A 20767-nucleotide genomic window follows, 5' to 3' on the forward strand; every position below is an offset into this window, starting at 1 on the left:
TCTAGGGTAGGGGCATGGATGTAGCTCAGTACCTACCATGCACAGGATGGTCCCCCACACCAATCATCTAGCCCAAAATGTCAACAAGTGCCAACGTGGAAAAACCCTACAGTAGAGGAAAGACTTCTTTTGGCTTCTTTTTGTTAGTACCAAATCTCCCTCCTGTCACCCACCAAAGGGAAGCCGCTGAGCTGGGTGAGGGCTTCTATGCCATCTCAGGGGAAAGGAGCTGGCTGAGAGATCTGGAGAGACAGCGGGAGAAAGTCACTGCCACTGAGCTACACAGCACTGGGGAACTCAGCACAGAAGAACCCAGAACAAATCAGGGCAGAGGGAACTAGGGAGCGGAGCAAGGAGCCTTCACTGAGAAGTGGCTCAGAAGTCACTGTGAAGTGGATGTAATTTATGATTAGACCTCTTTCTCCTTCCGTAAGAGATGGAAGTCAGGATCAAAATTTCTTTTGAAATTCTTTGGGGGGGGGCGGGGACTTAGCTCAGTAGCACAGCATCTGCCTTGCAAACACAAGGTCTTGAGTTCAATCCCCAGTACTGAAAAAAAAAATTCTTTTGGGTCCTCTGGGTCACTTCTTCACGCCGGTGTGGGGACCAGGCTACCCGGAGCCTGTGTTTCAGACAACATATGGGTTGAAGAATCACTTTCAGATCTAGGTGTGAATCACACCATCTCAGAGGAAGCATTCAGAGTTGTGGCTATAAAGCAATGTGCTTGTTGTTACACGAACCACCAAAATGCACGCATCTGAGCGAGGATGTTCTTTGCACATTTGTTTCAGGGATCTTGGTGCGGCTCTGGGGGAGATGCTCACTGCAAACTGCCGCCCAAGCTGGATGTGGAACAGCTGAGAGCCACTGTGGGGATACTGAACAGTATCTTCCCTCTCAGCACTCAGCTCTATCCCCAAAAGATTCTGTCCAGTGGTTTAGGGGCGGAGGACTTTGGTGGAGGTCAAACGTGTAGTCTGGGTCAGTGCAGAATCAAAATCTCGGTCGGACTGGCGGTCCCGCTGGGCTGTGGACAGGGCCCTGGCCCTGCTATTTGGTCTCATTAGATTAGGCCTCTCTGACAGAAGCCATGCAGGCCTTGCTGCTGCAGGCTGGAACCTGACCAATGGCTCATCGAAGGAGTCACGAGAATGCCACCTACAATGGACAGCACTGTCCCAGATAGAAGAGGAGGGGAGGGGACTTTCAACAGCTTCATGCGGGCCAGGAGGCTTGGGCCTCTCCACGCACACTCAGGGTTCAAATCACACACTTCATTATCCCCTGGGAGGAGTGCTTAAAGGGTTCAAAGGACCCAGACATGTTACTTTAAGGCACAGTGGGCACAGTTTTTCATAAATGACCAGGCTTTGAGGGCCACCTCAGGTCTTTGTGATAAGTACTCAACTTTGCTGTCGTAGGACAAAGCAGCCACACATGTGCATGGCTGTGTTCTACTAAACCTTTATTTACAAAACAAGGAGTGGACCAGGTTTGGCCTATGGGCTGTCATTTGCTACGGCGGAAGTTCTTAAAATGTGGCCCACAGACCTGCGGCACCAGCAGCGCTGGAAACTGGTTCAAAATGCAAATTCCCACAGCTGCCCAGCCCTATTCAGATGCCCTGGGGAGGGGACTGAGTGAGCTGCTGAGGAAACCTCCGGCGGCCGGCGCGGACTCTCAGCTCAGCTGCACACCTCCCTGGGAACTTTAAACACCACCATCATGGGAGAAGAGACCGGCACAGTCAACTGCCACGATCTCTGGCGCCCAGGCACCTGTACTTTAAAAAAGTTTCCCCAGGTGGCCTGATGGGCAGCCCGATTTCAGACCCAGTCAACTGGGCGAAGCACCCTCGCATAAACATGGACTTCGGGACTCAAATCAAAACATGCAAAGAAATCAGCCTCATTTCTGATTGTTTTTTTAAAAAGGCATCGCTGAGCTTGATCTACACAATGGTTTCACTTTCCCCGACCCAAGCTGCTACAAAATATGTCTCACTTCAATGATAAGGAGTTCTGCCATAGTTCTTTGTTTTCTTGTAACGTACTGCAGGCTGGAGGTAACGTCAAAAGAGCATTCTCAGGCTTCTTCTGAACAACAGCAACATGACTGAAAGGACAAAAGCCAACGCTCTGAGCCCGTGCAGCCCTGATCACTCAGGAGCTCATTCCATGCTGACAAAATCTAGGAGGGATGAGATATTCGTCCATCTCCCAGATAGTGAGGCTGAGGCTGGGGTGTACGTGCAAAAAGCAGATCTGTCCAAAAGTGGCCACAGGCACTTGGGCAGGACCCGCGGGGCTGCCCTGCTCACACTCAGCAGGACAGGCACAGAGTGTGGACCCGGGACCTCAGGGGCACACACTGCGCGCTTGCAGGGTTGGCTAGGCCACATCTTCGGAGAGAGTGGGAGCCGGGGAAGGAGTTCGAGCCTCCTCCTTTCTGCCAGTGCTTGTCCACCTCCATCGTGCCTGGATCCAGGTGGACCCGATCCCCTAACCCATAATGGGGTCCCTGCGGCATCAAAGCCTGGCGACAAATGGAGGCTCAGATGGGCCCCGGCCTGAAGTACAGTGGAAAAGCTGGGGCTGGAGTTCAGGTCCTGTGGCCTCCCTTAAGTCCTAACTCTTAGCCTTGCCTTTTGCCACACACAGTATCCCTAAATATGATCTGAAGGAAATGACACTTGTTTTGATTAGCAGGTTCTGCAGTGTTTATAAATTACTCTACTTTTGTTTTGTTTTGGTTTTTTGAGACAGAGTCTTGCTTTGTAGCCCAAGCTGACCGCCAACTCATGGCAACCCTCCTGCCTCAGCCTCCTGAGTGCTAGGATTACAGGCGTGTGCCACCATGCCCGGCTAAAATCACTCTACTTTTAAAGTTGGACATATACTTGTAATAGAGTCACACTAAAATATTATCTAAAAAATGTGAATGGAAAAATCTACAACCACATACAGTGATATGAATAAATTCACAAAAATACTGCTGAGCAAAAGAAAACAAAAAGAAGTGGTATGACTCCACTTACAGAAAGGTCCGAAGGAGGCAAAATGAATGCACAGCGAGACAAGTCAGGGCGGTGGTTATCGGGGGAAGGGGCGGTGGTAAATGAAAGGGACAGGAAGGGATTTCTGGGAACAGCCTGCTTGTCCATCGGGCCCTGGCTACCTGCTGCTTCAAGGAGACACAAAGGGGTAAAAAACCTTTTTTTGGCATTGAAAGTCCTGACAATGGCTGGCAAAACCAACAAACATATGTGCTTTAACAGAGATGTCGGGCTGCCTGGAGTTCGGGTGACACAACTTCTGGACGTACCAGAGAAGATGTGTGCAAGGGTGTTCCTTTTACACACACACACACACACACACACACCCCAGAATCAAGTCCTCCATCAGGCCTTTCCTGGCCCCCCCTTAAAAAACTGTCACCCTCCTCCTGACCTCAGGGTGCCTTCGCCTGCTTCTGCTTTTTCCTCCGCCTTTAACATCACCTGTAAACGGCAGTCAGGGATCTGTCCTGTTTGCTGCCTGAATTCCCACATTCACTAAGGCACTGCCTGGGAGGAACTAGAAGTTTTGTCCGATCTGTCCACCCTTACGTCCACAGGAGCTGGATAACACAGAAGAATGTTATCACTCGACAGGACGGTGTGTCTGTATATAATATACGTACACATACGACAGAAACCACACGCACGACCGCACACATTCTGGAGGGAGCCTGTAATACATTGTGACAAGTAGTGTTAAGACCCAAGTTTTCTGATCAAGGTGGTCTCCCTCTTTGACCTTTGCTCAGAACATAAAGACCAAGTTTTCTTTGCGCAGAGAAGCATTGCTAACAACCCCCTGCTTTTCTGTTCCTCTTTTTCTGACCCTGGGGTGAACTTATCTCCTCCCCGATAGTTGCTTAGTTAGAGATATTATATGCTTACATGCAAAATACATAAGAATAAAAATAGGGTGCCCCCCTGCTGATCTCCTCATGGGTAGCCCCTCACGGGTATGAGATAATTCCCCTCATGGGTACCCCAAGTGTCCCAATAACAATCCTGAATAATGAAAAGTTAAAAACGGTATCAATCCTCAGCCCTATATAAGCAGGTCTTGAAAGTAAGTCTGGGCTCTCGTTACTGATCCGCTGGTTCGGTGAAGTATGAGGGCTCAGGCTCGAGCTTGCAATAAGCTCCTCGTGTGTTTGCATCAGAAGAGACTCCTTGGTGGTCTTCCTGGGGATTTCGCTACTTGGGCACAACAGTGGTTGCCTCTATGCACAGAAAATTAGAGACTTCTATTTTTTATTCTACTCCTCTGCTTTTGTGGCTGTGCTTGTATGTGCGTATGCAGCTTTCATAATATACTTGGTACTTAATTTTATGTGAAGAGCACTCGTACAAATATTCCTGAATGTTGATCCATTAGTTATTAGCATTCTGGCTACTAACATACTTATAAGTACATATTGCGATCTAATTATGCATAAGTACACCTGGTGTGTATCATATGGAGATACGCACACGTGGGACACGTTCACATACCTTTTATAACAGCCATATTGAAAGGCCACCAGTACTTCTCCCTCCCTTGTCACCCCCTCAGGTCACTTCCTGCATGTGACACACGCCCACAAACCCTAAGCTAGGGAAGGAGCAGAGGCTGATTTAACAAGTTCCGCTTGCCTTTTTAAGCGGCCTCCCCTCGCCACTAGGCCACTGGCACCGGCCTGGGGCACGACAGGGTCGGCAGGGACAGGGCTGGTCAGCACAGCGAGACTGTGCAAGCCCCACGGGGAGAGTCTGCACAGAGGAGCACACGTGAGCACACAGCAGGCGGGGACCACAACTGACCGCCCCACAACTCCAGAAAACCACAGAATCCCACGGTTCAAAGCCCGGCTCACCCAGCCCAGCACTTGGCCCGTGCAGCCAGATCGTTCTGGGTTGAGGGCTGCCATGGGCTCTGGAGTGTTAGCCGCACCCGGCTTCTCCCCACCGGGTGCCAGCCGTGTCCCCTCAGTCTGCAGATACTGCCGACTCTCCCCTGGGCGGCCAAATCACTGCAGGCTGAGGGCTGCTTTCGTCTGTCGGCAAGTGCCCAGGACTTGCCAGCCGAGGGATCTTCCGGCTACTGCCAACCTGGACTCTGGTGGGATGAGATTCCCCCATTGTCCAACCTGATCATGAGCTTGGAGGCAAAAGGTGTGCAGAGAGGCAGCAGAGGAGGCTCGTTTGTGGCACGGGCTGGCTCTGCCCTTCGCTGGCCTGGGCGCATGTGGCAGGGAGGCAGTGTGGCCCCCGAAGCCTGTTCACCGTTCTCCCTGCACACGCAGCGGGGCTGCACCTTCCAGCTCCCGCCTCACTTCCAAGCCTCTTCCATAAGGGTCTCCCGAGAGCCCTCAAAGCTCTCCTTCTGTCCACCTCCCTCTCTCCCCGGCCCAGCCATCAGCTGGAGGCAAAGCTCTAAAACCTGACAAGACGACAGCAGCGCCTGGGAAGATCCCGGATCGCCTCAGCACCGCTTAGGGGGTCACTCACGACTGAACCCACAGAGGACGTTATGCAAGCAGGGAAAAAAGCAGCCGTCCGCTGTGTCAGAAGCCGGGAAGCTGATCTGTTACTGCAGCCAGCCTCGCCTCAGCTAATGCGATGACTTTCAGCTTTGGAGCAAGTTACTTGAGTTCTCGGGATAATAACAGAATCTGCATTATTATACGGCGCTCGGGACACAGCCTGAAGGATGTCAAACTTTTAATAAGCATTGGCTCTTCCTCTTGAGGGGACAGAACCACTGAACTCTTGCCCTGAAGTCAGGCGCCCTTCCCCAGACCCATCTTCTGCCTTCTTGTCCAAGCCACACTAAATCACTTGGTGACTTAGGGGCCCGCTGTGCCTTAGCAACACTTCTTACAGAGAGGCTCTCACGCTAGCACAAGGCTGTGCAGGCACAGGTTAAGTGTCCTGGCCTCTCCTTCCCAAAGAGACCACTGAGAGGCCACAGGCGGCCTTGTCCAAGGATGGAAGAACCTACCCACAGCCCCGGCAAGTCCAGAGAACAAAGCCCCACCCATTGAAAATGTCAGCCAGGTCCTTGGACGCTGCCCTGGTCTCCAAGCCTGCTCTGTATTACAGGGGTGACCAGCAGGGACGGGCACCTGCTCTGAAGACAGGAGAGCCGAACACTGGTTCGCCAGCCACCTTCTCCCTCAGCCCCATCTGCTCTGCTGTGCCCCGCAGACAGCACCCTCACCTAAAGCTGTCTCGACGGTGATTCCGCTGGAAGCAACTACAGTTTGTGCTGCTCAAATGCAGGGGGCTGGGGAGGCAGAAACCCAGAGAAGTCACTTTCACACCGACTTACAAACTGGAAAAGAGAGCAAGTCACACCCACGCGGCATCTGCCATGTGCTCAGTCCCTGTGTGTGTGTCATTTCATCAATTCCCTCATGGAGCCTGGAGTCACAGCTGCTCCCCAGGGCCTAACAGCTGTGGGCACACAGTAGGCGTCTGGCAAATACTCACTCTCTCCCTGAAGTCCTCACCTGACTCACTGCCCTGACCTCACTGCACAATTCATTCCCTTCATTCACCATATCCCAGGCACTCTGGCCTTCTGTTAGCAAAGCAGCTCATTCCTGCCCCAGGGCCTTTGCACTGCCAGTTCCACGTCCTGGAATGTCTCCCCCCCCTTTTCTGGCACAAGTGGCTTTCTTTTTTTTAGCATCTATTACCCAATTTAAAGTCATTTTCCAGGCACTCTCTGGTATTTCAATTTATCATTATTTAGGTGTTCATCATTTAAAATTCTTCATTTTAAAAAAAACTTAAATTTCTGTATTTTAATTTCTTCTACCTTTTTAACGGTGCATATTAGTGACAGAGATTAGTGTGTTTCATTTTGGTGGATTTGTACAGGCACATCACATACTTTAATCCCTTCCCCCATCAGCCCCCTTGTCCTACCCCCCATTTCACATGTTTTTGAGGAGGGTTTTAATGTGTTTATCTTTTATCATATTCAAATCCCCTAGTCCCGACCCTTACACCTCCTCTTCCCCTCCTTTATTCCTTTCTTTTTGTCTAATAATAGTTTCCCTTCTACTTTCTTATCTTTTTTAGATTCACCTCTTTTAGAAAAACAAGTGATATTTGTCCTCAGTCTGGCTTATTTTGTTCAACACGATGGTGTCCAAATCCATCCATTTTTCTGCAGATGACAAAAATGTCAGTTTTCTTTACAGCTGAACGATACCCCATTGTGTGCGTGAGCCACCCTTCCCTTCTCTGTCCGTCAGCTGACGGGCGCCTAGGTTGGCTCCGTGTCTCGGCTGTTGTACACTGTGCATCCATACAAGGGTGAGCAGGTGCCCCTGAGCAAGGCTGGCTTCACTTCATTTGGGTACAGCCCGGCCCCAGGGCCAGTACCACGCAAGGCACTGCCCTTTCTTCGGTAACTAACGCAGGAGCTCAGCAGAGCGGGGCTCGATATCCGTTGGAGACACCTGGTGACCGAGCGCCCACGCTGCAGTCCAGGGACCCGGGTTTGAACGCTGGCTCCGGGACCTTGGACAAGCGTGGAAACTTTCCCTGTCGCAGCCCAGTTTCCTCATCTACAAAATGGTAATAATAATGATCCCTCTGTCGGGGCTGCTGAGACAATGAAATGAGCTAATGCATGTGAAACCCTGGGAGCAGGGCCTGGCACGTAGGACGCTCTGTATATGTGTTTGTTATTATTATGGTCATCACTGCATGAACATCCCCGGAAATAGACTTTCCTTGCAACTGATAGATGAAGAATAGGGGGGCGGAAGGGATGCAAAGGTTCTGCTCAAAACGACACAGCAGCTAAGCTCGGGGGGCCCTGGCCTCTGTCTGCTGAGCCAAAAGCTCATTTCGCTACAGCCACAGGCTTCCTGGAAATGCTGGCAGACCGGTGAGCTACAGCCTGAGCCCTGCAGGCTTTGGTTCTTTTGTTCTTTTTTTCCCCGTTTATTATCAAGGCCTTGTGCATGCTAGGCAGCCACCTTCCGCTGAGCCACACTTCTCTACCTGGCCGTGGTACCTGAAAAGTGAAGCTTTCTGCTGCTACCTGGCAGCTCTGGGCTGGTGACATCAAGACAAGGAGACAGAGGGCAGGAGGTCCGGCCAGGGCACTCCTGGTTTCTGACCTTTTTCCAAGTGCAAGCTTCCCCCAGGCGCTGGCCAGGGCTGCTGAGCCCAAGCTGGCTTCTGCGAGCACCGAGGATAGAGCGAGCTCACCCAGCCTCTGTAGGGTCACGTGTGCGGGGACGTGCCCGGAACGAGCTCCACCCCAATCACAGAGCAGCCATCCAGACCAGAAGAAAACCCCAGGGGGCTTCAGCAGCTCTCTGGTCTTCAAAGGCTTCCTTTGGAACCCAAAGGGATATTTAGGGTCCTCCAGGCTTTCCCACCTGGGTGGACTCTGGTGGCCTCGAGGAGGTGGAGGTGCCACTGTGGGCCCTGGCCCTGCCGGGACAGCCCCAGGGTAACAGGTCTGTGCCTCCACTGCCGATCACCTGGCGGGAGCTCTCGACTCTGTCCATCTCCAAGTGCAATTTCCCAGCCACCGAGCCTTCACGATGCAGCAAACCTGAGCCGAGCAAGCCCCACGACAGCCCATGAGGCAGAAAGCAGGAGCTACAGAGGAAATTTCAGCTCAGCAGAGTTCGGTAATCAGCGAAGACTGGGACTGACCCTTCACATCTACTCTCTCACAAGTTCCTCTGACTCTACCTCCAAGATTCTGGTCCACAGAGCTCCTTCTCTGAATCCCTCTGCCGCCTCCTGGGCCGAGCCACCACTGCTTTGCTCTAGGACCAACATGGTGAAGTTACAGTTGGTTCTGCGTCCACCAGCTTCCCTGTAACCCTCAGTTGACAGCTGGAATGAAATTTTTCAAACATTATCTGGGTCGTATAACTTCCCCAGTCAAAACTTCCAAATGCACTTAGAGAAAAATAAACTTCTTACTCTACCAGCCCTGGTGATCTGCCCCTGCTGTCTCTCCAAATACGTGGCTCCCTGCTCTGGCTATCCTGGGGTCATGTGGGGGAACAGAAGAAGGGTCACGTTACTATTCACAGTGAGACTCAGAGCACAAGAGAAACACTAGAAGTCCAGCAGCCCAGGTGCCACCCCAGACTCACCAAATCAGAACCTTCAATATGATGAAATTCCCAGTGTCTGTAGATGTGCTATGCACAGCATAGCGGCTAAGGGTAAGGAGGGCTTTGGAACCAAGCAGCTTTTGTTGGAATTGTAGCTCAACCACCTGCCAGCTGGATGACTTTGTACAAGTTAGTTACTTACTGCAGAGTGCAGAATTAGTCCCACCCAGAGAGCAGTCTGGCCTTTGCCTTGGGCTCTCTCAGCCCCTGGCCGGTGGAATAGGAAATTCTGTTTGCCTGAGGGCTTTGGCTGTGGGACAGCCAGTGTGACCTGTGATGGGTGTGGTAGGGCCACTCAGCCTGAGTTCTGTCCTCTGGAGACAGGCATTAACTAGACCTCTGGGAGGAACTGGAGAAGGGAGGTCAGACATCTATGCAGGATAGGATCAGGTGCCAAGAAAACTCTGAACAACAACGTACTTTGTGTCCACTGTCACCAATGGTGACCAGGAGGAGGTAACACTGTCCATGACACCGTGGGGAGAGGATGACCGGAAGTCCAAGGGTTAGGACCCTCCTGGTTTCTTCCTGTGTACCTCTGAGCTGATAGAATTTATATCCTATTGCTATAATAAAATTATAACAGTGCTTTCCTGGGTTCTGGGAGTCCTTCTAGCAAATAACTAACCCAAGGGTGGTCATGGGAACCCTGAACTTAGAGCCAGCCGGTGAAGACAGGGGCCCTGAGGACCTCCCCAGAATTTAAACTCGCAGGGGCATCTGCAGTGGGAACAGCTTGCGGGCACTGTTCTCCCACGCTGTGCAGCTGGTTAAACTCACTGTCTCTCCTGCATGAGCCCCAGTTTCTCCAACTGAAAAATGGCCATAAGAATGGATCATCCCTTACGTACCTGTTGAAGGATTTAAGGAGACGATGATTGCATGGAAGTTTCATGGCACAAAAACCAACTTCACTGCTCAGACAAGGACATGGAGGCCCAGAGAGGTAAAGCAACTTGCTCTTAGATGCACAGAAGCCAGGTCTGGATGGCCTTTGCCACAGTGCCACAGTCCCTCAGAGCTGCTCGTGCTCCGTGGGAAGGGAAGAGCAATGGTAAGGGGCTGAGCTGGGACCCAGCAACTTGGTGAGAAACTCAGGGCTCTTCTAGCATAAGCTGTCAGCCCCCACAGCAGTGCCCCCCGCATCCTTCACGCCTCTTGAGAGTCACATGACTTGGAGGTGACACTCATTTCTTCGTAGATCTTTCCCCTCTTGGTTCCTCTTTCTCCCCTGATCTTTCACTCTCTGTGACTCACACAAAACGATTTCTCTTGATCTGTCTTCCAGCTCACTCTTTCCTGTCCATTTTGTGACTGAGCACATCCAGTGAATATTTTATTTCAATTATGGACTGGACTTTTCCAGTTCTAAAATTTCCACTAAAAAAAAAAAATTCTGCCTTCTTATTGATCTGCGGACATCTTCTATCTTACCATTTTTCTCAAGAGGGTTCACCTTTATTTCCTGGAGCATGGTTATCATTGCTGCTAAGTCTCTGATAATTCCATCATCAGCACTCTCTTGTAGTTGGCATCTGTCAATCATATTTTCTCTAAGAATCTGTCAGATTGTTCTGGTTTCTCAGAGATTTTGGATTGATCTTTGGACATTTTGATTATTATGAGACTCAGGATCTAAAGTCCTATTGAATGTTGGTTTTTTAAAGCAATTGATGAGGTTAGGTCCAGACTACAGTCCACTTGCCTTCTGTGTGCAATGTCAGTTCAATTTTCAATGCCTAGGCAGTGTTTTGCAGTCTGCCCCCTCATGGCACCCTGAGGGACCAGCGCAGGACACAGGTGAGGATCTATCCTGCAGGTTGGCTGTCAAAACCTTTGCTATAGCATTTTGGGTGACATCCACTTGTGTGCACCTTGGAGACCAACTCAGGAGTTTGCCCCTTCCTAAGCTCCTCCTCTCTGTAATTGTCCCCACACTCTGGTTCCAGGGCCACACTCCATAGTCTTCTGGCTAGACGGTGGGGGCTTTGGCCTCCCCACTCTGCTCCTCACTTCCTGTGACCAGATCTACGTGTGGAGCCAGCCCTCGCTGCCTACACCGGCCCTTGCTCTGACCCACCTCCCACACAGCCAGTCCCGGGGCACTGCAGGGAGTGAAAATCGGTCTGGTTCTGCAGCCAGGTTGGCACAGTCCTTGGCTCTTGGACACTGTACCAGCTGGCAGCTTTGGGGCGATGGTGGTCAGGTGCTGGAGATGCTGGAGAGACAATCACAGGCAGCTGGGCTGAACTGTTACCTCCAAGTGCCAGCATTTCAACTCACACACTGTGAGGATTAAAACAACAGATAGGGTTTTTCAAGTGGTCACTTCTGAACTGGATGGGTCCACAAGCTGATTTACCTTTAATTCCCATAACAGGAATGATTTGCTACATTTTCCGCAAGAGAAAGCTGGGACTCAGAGAGGTGGAGTCACTCGCTTGAGGTCACACACTAATGGGTGATGAGGCCAAGATTCAAACCTAAGACTGAGTAACTCCAGGATGTGCTGCAGGGTCTCTCTACCAGCAGCAGCAGCAGCAGCAGCAGCAGCAACAGGTATGTGGTATTCACCAAACACTGACTATGTACCTGGTGTAATCTAAAGCTTATGATATAAACCACTGAGATTAGATGCTCTTATCAGAGGAGGGGTCTGACATATAGAAACGGGATACCATCGTCCTATATCACACGCTTGCTGGGTGTCAAAGGTGAATCCATTGTAGCCCACTCCAATCCCTACCCTGCATAATCTAGAACCTGCTGTCTGTTAGACAGAGCTGGGGTTGGTGCCCACTGAGCTGTGCCAGAAGGGGAGAAGGCAGGGGCTGCAGAGAGGAGGGGTGGTGGGTGGGCTGAGCAAGGCCAGGGCTTTGGGGAGATGTCTGTGCCCCAGAAAAGCCTAGAGCCTCTCTCCCCACAAAAGCACTGTGCTCCTCTCAGCTTGGCTTCGGCCCTCTCCTCCGCCAGATGCTCCCAGCTTCCCAAATCCCAGTCCTTCTAAAGCACATCCACTGCTGCTCTTTGGGCCCAGGGTCTTTTGAGGCAAGAGGGCAGCAGCGCCACCCTCCAGATCTCCCGCCCGTTCCTGTCACGCTTTCCCATCCATCTCACCGCCCCAGCAGATTCAATTAACCAATTTGATGCTGCAGCTGCAGAAACCCAAGCAATTACGGAAAATAGAGCAGGTGCCTTGGAACTCACTCACAGTGGGGCCTGGGAGGCCTCCAAACAGACAGAAGGTGGGGAGCGAGGCAGAACAGTCTGGGCCAAGGCTGGCCAACCCAGCCTGTGCTAGGGAGCCTCCTGAGAGCTTTGAAAAATACAGATGCCCCAAAAGCAAAACAGAAAAGCAGATGCCCTGGTTATTTTAACTACGGTGGGCTGGACCCAGGAAACAAGACTTTCTAAAAGTCCTTGCCTCAGCCATTTTGTTGTTGTGACAGAATACCCGAGACCGAGGAATTTAAGAATATGGGGTTGTTTTGCTCAGGGTCCCAGAGGGTGGAAAGTCTGAGAGTATGCTGCTGGCATCTGGTAAGGGCCTTCTTGATACAACACAGCACAGCAGCTCTGGTCCTTTTCTTATAAAACCCCTAATGTCACCAGAGGGGGCCCTTCATGGCTCATCTAATTCTAATTGTCTCCCAAAGGTCCCACCTCCAGCCATTAATGCCTGAATTTAGGTACCACGTTTGCATGTAGGGGATGCATTTGAACTGCAGCAGTCCCTGAGCAACGCTCATGTACAGACAGCTTTAAGACTTGAATATTAGGCAGGGGCAGGGACTTGTGCTGGAGAGTGTGACCCTTTATAACAACACACGGGAATATCGTCATCCACCGTGACACACTTCCTGTCTTCCAGGCGTCTGCTCCCCAGAGCGTGGCCTGCAGTCCCGCAGCATGAGCATCCCTGGGAACTGTCAGAAATGTGCCCGCTCTGACCTCCTGGCTCCGAATCTGCACTCTCACCAGTCCCTGGCACAGCCTATGCACGGGAGAGTTGGAGACGCCACATTTGACACCAAGGGTTGGCAAAGATCGAGGAGTGTCTGCCTCTGCCTGGTTTCCTTCTCCAGCACTCCGAGGCTGCCCATGCTGGCCACTGCTAGTGGATCCCCACTGAAGCGCATGCCCAGGTCCTGTGGCAGCAGCTGCCTCAAGAAACGAGCAGGGCAGATGGGCAGCAGGGTGTGGGTCTTCCGTGCCGCTCCCACACTTGCAGGATGAAATCAGCGTCTTCGATTTCTCTTCTGGAGCAGGAGCCTTGCCTGACCTCTTGGCCCCAGAGCCCCTCTGCTGATTAACTGGTGTGTCACCTCCCCTCACACCCAGGCCGGGTCAGACGCTGCGCGTACTGTGCCTCTTCTCCACCGCCATTAGACCAACTCGAGGCTCAATGGACACCTGGTATAGCGACTCATCTGTGTCCACCCGGCTCCCTACCATACTAAGTACCATGAGAACACGAACCGTGCACATCTGCTCTTCCCTCTATTTGCAGTAGGGGGACCTGAACCCACGACCTTTACACGGAGCTACATCTCCAGTCCATTTTTTAAATGTTTATTTTGAGACAAGGTCTCGCTAAGTTGTTAAACTGCTTGAGCGGGGCTCCAGTTTGTCACCTTCCTCCCTCAGCCTCTGAGTGCTGGAACTGCAGGCACGCAGCATCAGGCCCAGCCTGGCTCTCTTTTCAATACATAGCATCTAGTCAGGTATGTAGGAGGGACTCAAAAAACAATCATTCCCAGGGACCAACACCTGCTCCAGGCCCGGCCAGGGGGATGAAACCCAGCCCCTCCTGCTCACAACAGGACCCTGCAGGCAGCAACACCCTTGCCTTCTCCCTCCTCTGGGTTCCGGGGATGTTCCTGAACCTGCGCCTTCTGACTAAGTTCAGCAGAGGAGCAAGAGTTCTGAGTGCCTCTCACAGGCCAGGTGGCCAGGGGAAAGCAGGCACTTAGAGGAAACCGAAGGCGGTAAAGGGCTGAAAGCGAGTGACATGCCATGTGCTCCTTTCTGGCACAGGGATTTCCTCACAATCCATCTCCACCAAAGACAGGGCATTTCTGCTAACACTGGGAAGGACAGGGACAGGAAGGGGACTGGCCTTCTTTCCGACAAGCCTCAGGCTGGCACCTGGCTTCACGAGTAATTATAGTATTTGTCCTCCAAGTACAGCTATGACGTAACGCACTCAACCCATAAAACTCATGTGGACTTTACAACAACCCGCGGAAGTAAATACCACACACGGATTTCACAGATGAGGAAGCTGAGGCAAACAGAGGCCAAGAAAAGCGTCACGGTCACACAGCAAGTGCGCGGCGAGCCCAGGGACAGTCCCTAAGCACGCTGTGCACACTGGCCGGCAGCAGCAGTGAAGCAACGGCACCTTTTCTCGCCAGCGTCCTGCGTCAGCTTCCAGGACTCCTTTGGCTTCCTTCAGTTCTGAGCAGCTCAAATTGCATTTCCTTCCTTTTCCTTTTTTCTTTAATTGTAGTGAAGTACACGTGAAAGGCACCACTCGACCTACTTTTAGGTGCACAATTTAGTTCACACTGTTAGGCAAATGTCACCGCCCGTCCGCCTTCAGAACTTTACGTGCCTTCCCAAACTGAAACTCTGAGCCATAAAACAGTTCAATCCCTGCGCACCTGACTCTCGGCCCGAGAGCCTACAGCCTGCTCTCTGTGATTCTAACTACTCCAGGCACCCTATGAAGGGAATCGCTCAACGTTTGTCCTTTCTGACTGGCTTGTTTCACTTAGTGTCTCTTCAGGGTTCATCCAAGCTGTGGACGGTGTCAGAAGGGCCTTCCTTATTAAGGCTGCTTACTGTTTCTTTGCATGTGGGTACTCCAGCTTTATTCCTGTTTCTGTTCGTCCACTGTTGGACATTTGGTTTGTTTCTGTATTTTAGCTACTGTGAATAATGCTACTGGGAATACTAGTGAATAAAAACAAGTCTCTGCTTTTCACTGTCTTCTGGTATATACCTAGAAGTGGAGTTGCTTGATTTCTATTTCTATTTTTTCTATTTCTATTTCTATTTCTATTTCTAATTTTTTGGAGAATTGCCCATGAATTGCCTGCCCTCTCTTCCTTTCTTCTTTCCTCCCTCCTTCTCTCCTTCCCTCCTTTCCTTTCTTTTTTCTTACTTCCAGTAATGGCCGAGCACCTCAGTAAACCTTTCTGAATTTCCCAGAAGACCTCTGGACCGTGTGCGGCTTTCTCGGGGACTAAAAAGCCATTTTCCTCTCTTTTCTTTCTTAGACTTCAGCTACACCTGATTGGAAACTGCAGAAGACTCCTCCTCCCACACAGAAAGGGAACTGCTCAGAAAGCTGGGCCCAGCAGCTAATTACAGGCTTTTCCCAGGGATTCTTGCAAATGCTTAAATTGCAGATCAACCTGACTTTTGTTAGGCAGTGTTTGGAAACACAAGAATGGGCTGGGTTTTGGATCCTCAGCCTGGAGTAAAGCAAGGAGAACCTTGTGGGTTTGCACTCAGGAGAATTGCAGCTTTGCCTAGATCTGCATCAGCCCAGCCCCATTTCTTTTATTATTCCAGCCAGCATCCTCTAAGTTAAATGCCAGTCAGCTTGGATTCCTGCTCAGAGCTGTGCTTCTGAACCCCCACTGACCATCAGAACTATCGGGGCACAGCAGAGTATAAAGGTATAGATAGATACAGTGGTCCCCCCTTACCTGCAGCGATACATCCAAAGACCCCAGCACATGCTTGAAACTGGGAATAATATCAACCCTATGTATGCTTTCTCTTATATACAGACATATGATAAAGCTTAACTTATAAATTAAGCATGGTAAGAGGTTAACAACAATAATCAATAATAAAACAGAACAGTTATCACGAAATACTATGTAAAAGTTATATGAAGGTGCTTTGTTTACTTCTGGAATTTTTCATTTAATATTTTTAATATGACCATATTATATTTGCATTAAATGATGTATAACAAACATTTTTCTCCACTTAATCACTTACCAATGATTAATGTACTGTGAATGAATGCATTAATTTTTTCTCAACCAGTCTCCTACTGCTGAGCACGGGAATGAATAGATTTCAGTTTTCCATTTTATAAAACAACCTTGCTTTATTCATCTTTGTACCTAAATCTTTGTTCATACCCTTAACTGTTTTCTAGTATTTGTATTAAGGGTAAAGAATGATTCAGATTTCTGAAACTTCTGACCTCTACTGCTCTAATACATTTATTCCTACATATTTGGGAGTTTACAGACTCTTTTGGGATATGTGGGTAAAGGGAAACAACACATAGAATAGTCAGTGATATTTCCCTTTTTGTTTCAGATATTTGATCCAGATTTAACTGTTCTGTTTTTGTGATGGCAAATTTTAATTCACCAAGTACAGACAGCAACTTAGCCCCAAGCAAGAGATCATTTGTTTTTACCACAGTACACCAGGCTACAGTTTTGAAGAGTTATTGAAAATAAAGAGTGAATCCACTTGTCTTAGTTCTGTATTGGCCTGGAGGGACAGGACACAGTTACTGTTAATTAAACAAAAGCGAGAGTCAGTATGACACACTTGGAATGTTCCTGGCACCCCCTTGGGTCAGAGAGACGGTCTGTCTGTTCTTTGTGCTGTTCCTAGCACTTGGAAACCACATCTGGCCCAGAGAAGCTGTTTAAGATGTACTTGCTCAATTCATGAATGGCTTTTGGGAAGATCCAGCCTCTATCTGTGGATAATGTTTGTGCACCCCAGGAATGGTGTGGAAAGATGCACCAGCACGTTAAAGATGGTGCCTTCACGGAGAAGAAACAGGAAGCAGATGAGGAAAGGAGCAAAACTTCTAGAGGTTTCTAGAAACTTCTAGAAGCTGTGAGGCTGCTTACTCTGAGCCAGGCCCAGTATGCGGCACTACATGTGTGGTGACCTCAAGGAAAGCATAATCATTCTTTCATTCTCACGTTACCACTGAGAAAACTTAACACAGATCTTGCCCAAGGCCACCGAGGTGGGCAGGGGACAAAGCCAGCTCATGCACCTCACCCCTCTGCTCTTCAGATCATCTGTCCTGCGTCTCTCTTTACAACAACCATGTGCTGCTTTTGCCATAGAATTTTAGGTAAATGCGATATTTACATGCGTGTCCAATGTATTTCACCTATGAGTATGGCCTCAGGGTGCATCCATTTAGCTAAAAATGTCTCAAGTTTATCTTTCTTTACGGCTGAGTAGTACTCTATTGTATAAATAACCATATTGTTTTTATCCATTCATTGGTTGATGGGCATTTGGGCTGTTTCCAAGATTTAGCTGTTACAAACTGCGCTGCTATAAACATGGGCGTGCACATATCGCTGTGGCATGATGCTTTGAATTCTTTTGGGAAGATACCGAGAAACTGAAAGTGTAAATAAGGACCAAAATATATAGTAGATATTGTGAAATAGGAAGAAAATATTCAAATAGGAAGGGGGACTAGGGAGGTGAGTGGGGAAAGGAAGGAAGAGAAAAGAAAAAAAAAAGAAAAAAAGAAAATGGAAACAAATCTTTTGTAAATAAGGAGGGGGAGAGGGGTTGAAGGGAGGGGAGAGGAATGGGAAAAAAGAAGAATCAAGATATATCATGTACAGGTACAAATTCCCTATGATGTGATCCTTACGTATATCTAAATTGTACCAATAAACTTGAAAAAAGATTCTGGGTAAAATATGAAAGTGTCAGGACTCCATCTAGGCTCTCAGTGCCCTCTAAGCCCCTTCCCCTTCTAAGCATACAACAGGAAGTCCTTTCTTCCCGGGGGGACATAGGAATAAAGTGTTTTGTGCTTGATCTGTTTTGGTTTGGTAACATCCCCACTACCTGCCATTGAAGGGTTCCCAGAAAGCCCTGTGTCTGTCCCAGGCTGAAGCTTTGGCAAGTGCAGCCTTGCCTGCCTGTGATCTTTTCACCTGCACAGGGCAGGCGCTCTTGATGGGATATAAGCTCTCCAGGTGACAGCCCCGAGACAGTCCAGGGCCAACCTGCCTTGGAAGGTCCCCAAGGAGGGCCCTGTGCAATCGTGGTGGTAAGAAATGAGGAGCTCATGCAGAGAAGCCTCGAGTAAAAGGGGTTTTCAGCTCTTGGGAACCTGGGGCCTCCAGCTGAACTCTCCTCAAGGGCAAGGCTGAATCCCCGACGTCAGCACTCCCTTATGCCTGAGGAAAAGCAGACCCTTGACCTTGGATCTGGAAAGACCAGAACCTGACCCTCCGAGCCTGAGACTTCGGTAGGCTGCTAGGATTCAAGCCTCAGTCACTAGCCCTGTAACTGGAGGATAATGATCCGGACCTGACAGGGTGGGTTATGGTGAATCTTAGCAATGTGATGGGGAAGGGCCTACCGTGATCAGGACACAGGAAAGAATGACCATTTCTTCACGAAGTGCAGCCCCACTCTGTGTGCGGTTTCTAAGGTGGCTCCCACTGATCTCTACCACTCCCTATTCATGTCCTGAAGAAATCCCTTCCCCGTGAGTGTGGGTGGAACCTAGTGAGCTGCTCCAATGAACAAGTAGGGCAAAAAGGATTCTTTCTGGCCCTCTCTTGCTCCCTTTCTCGACCACTGTGATGGGAGCCATCTGCCATGCTATGAGTTGCCCTGTGGGAGTCCACATGGGCACGGAGGTCATTGGGCAATAACTAGGAAGGAACTGGGCTTCCAGTCCCACAGTCGGTAGGGAACTGATCTTAAACAAGGATCTTCCCTGGCTGGGCCTTCAGATACGAGTGCAGCCTTGTCTGAGAAACTCAGCTGGAACCAGGCAAGCTAGGCCTGCACCTCTGAGCTGCAGGGACTGTGAGATAACAAATGCTTGCTGATTTAAGCTACTACATTTACAGTGATTTACTATGCAACAATAGATAACTAATACAACCTGTAAACAATAGATTAAATTACACTCTGGAAAAACAGACTAACTTCTGCAAGACAATAGTACAATATACCTCTACTTAAGCAACTTGAATCCTCCTCCTCATATCACCGCCAGCATCACCTGAGCTAATATACAATGAGTACGGGTATTTACATTTGTAAGTCATTTAACTCTTCACAGCAAACTTTTCCTGTATGTATTTTATGAATGAGGAAACTTAGGCTCAGAGGCACTAAGTAACTTGCCACAGGTATCAGTTACCATGTGGCACGTCCAGGAAATCTAGTACCAGAACTGGATTGTTCTATGCTACATTTTTTTTGTTGTTGTTGTACGGGGGATTGAACTCTGGTCCTTGAGCTTGCGAGGCAGGCAGGTGGCAGCACCATTGAGCTAAATCCCAGGCCCTGGATTGTTCTATGGATCCATAAGTCTTGCCAATATTCATAGACAGTAAGTGAACTCAAACCCGAACATCAGATATCAAGTTCTTAAACGTAACTCCCTCTGGATGCCTTCTGTCACTAGGGCAGTCAGTTGAAACGCCTTACTGGGGTTCACCGGGGTCTAGGATGCTACATACCTGTGAACACGAGGCTCGCATTTTCTAGTTCTTCTTGAGGGACTTTGAAGCTAAAGGATTCATTGTAGAAAGGGTCGATTGTACCTCTTAAGAAGGATGTCTTCTTGGTTTTCACAAGCTTGAGACCATGCACCAGCTGGATTTTCACAAATGGGTCTGAGAACAGGACAGAGCATCACACAATACTGGAGATCATGACAGGTCAACCTAATGCATCCATCCTTTTATTCATACATCCTTCCATCATTCATTCATCCATCCAACTTTTCGTCCACCACTCAGTCCATCCATCCATTCATCCATCTACTCATCCATCTATCCATCTTCCCATCCAACTGTCAGGTCACCTTTATCATCATTTCAGTATCCTTTTACCTATTCAGTCCACCATCCATCCATCCATCCATCCATCCATGTTCTCTTCTACGTGACAGCCTAACCATCCATCCATCCGTCCATCTGTTTCACCATTACTCATCCATTCACTCCCCCATTCAACAGTCCAAGTGTCTTCCTTCTGTCTCCTTTATTTCTTCTCCCATTTAGTCTATCCATCTACTCTATTTTGTATGCATCATTTTCCTATCCATCTCCTTATTTGCTCATCTCTTTCTCCGAACCCCAAGTTACCTATTATCTATGGAATTCCTCCCATGTTTCGGGTACCAAGATAATTTTGTAGATGAGAGAATTGAAAAATCAAGATGAAAAGGGATTTGCTGAAGATCTGGCTGGTGGAGGCAGAACCGGATTCAGAGCCTGTCCTGACTTTCTGTCTGTGAGAGCCGTTATCATCAAAGTGCAACTATGACCCATATGCAGGAAAGCAGAGCTGGATGAACTGTGTCATCTTTGTATCAGTTTATAGCTATGTACCTTATCTGACTTCATATTTGTTTACACAACTCAGTGAGATATATACAGTTTTTATGTCAATTTTTGAGATGTAGAAATTGAGGCAGATAGGAACTTCCCAAGGCCACATTCTTTGCAAATAGTAAACTGAACCAAAATGAGGTTTGGTTGCACGCAGTTTGGCTTCAGGAGCCTTATTCACT

General features: G+C 49.3%; 1 protein-coding gene across 2 annotated transcripts in view; it reads right to left on the minus strand.

Moving 5' to 3' along the window:
• Nucleotides 1-20767, minus strand: part of Syt17 (synaptotagmin 17) — a 70210-nt gene that overhangs the window by 9067 nt on the left and 40376 nt on the right. For both annotated transcript variants that reach the window (XM_010631630.2, XM_010631631.2), the window contains exon 7: nt 19710-19865. In XM_010631630.2, coding sequence (XP_010629932.1) covers nt 19710-19865 — 156 coding nt within the window. The remainder of the gene's footprint in view (nt 1-19709; nt 19866-20767) is intronic.

The sequence above is a fragment of the Fukomys damarensis genome, unplaced genomic scaffold (genome assembly GCF_012274545.1).
Source record: "Fukomys damarensis isolate Sample0158 unplaced genomic scaffold, DMR_v1.0_HiC HiC_scaffold_34, whole genome shotgun sequence".
Classification (NCBI taxonomy): domain Eukaryota; kingdom Metazoa; phylum Chordata; class Mammalia; order Rodentia; family Bathyergidae; genus Fukomys; species Fukomys damarensis.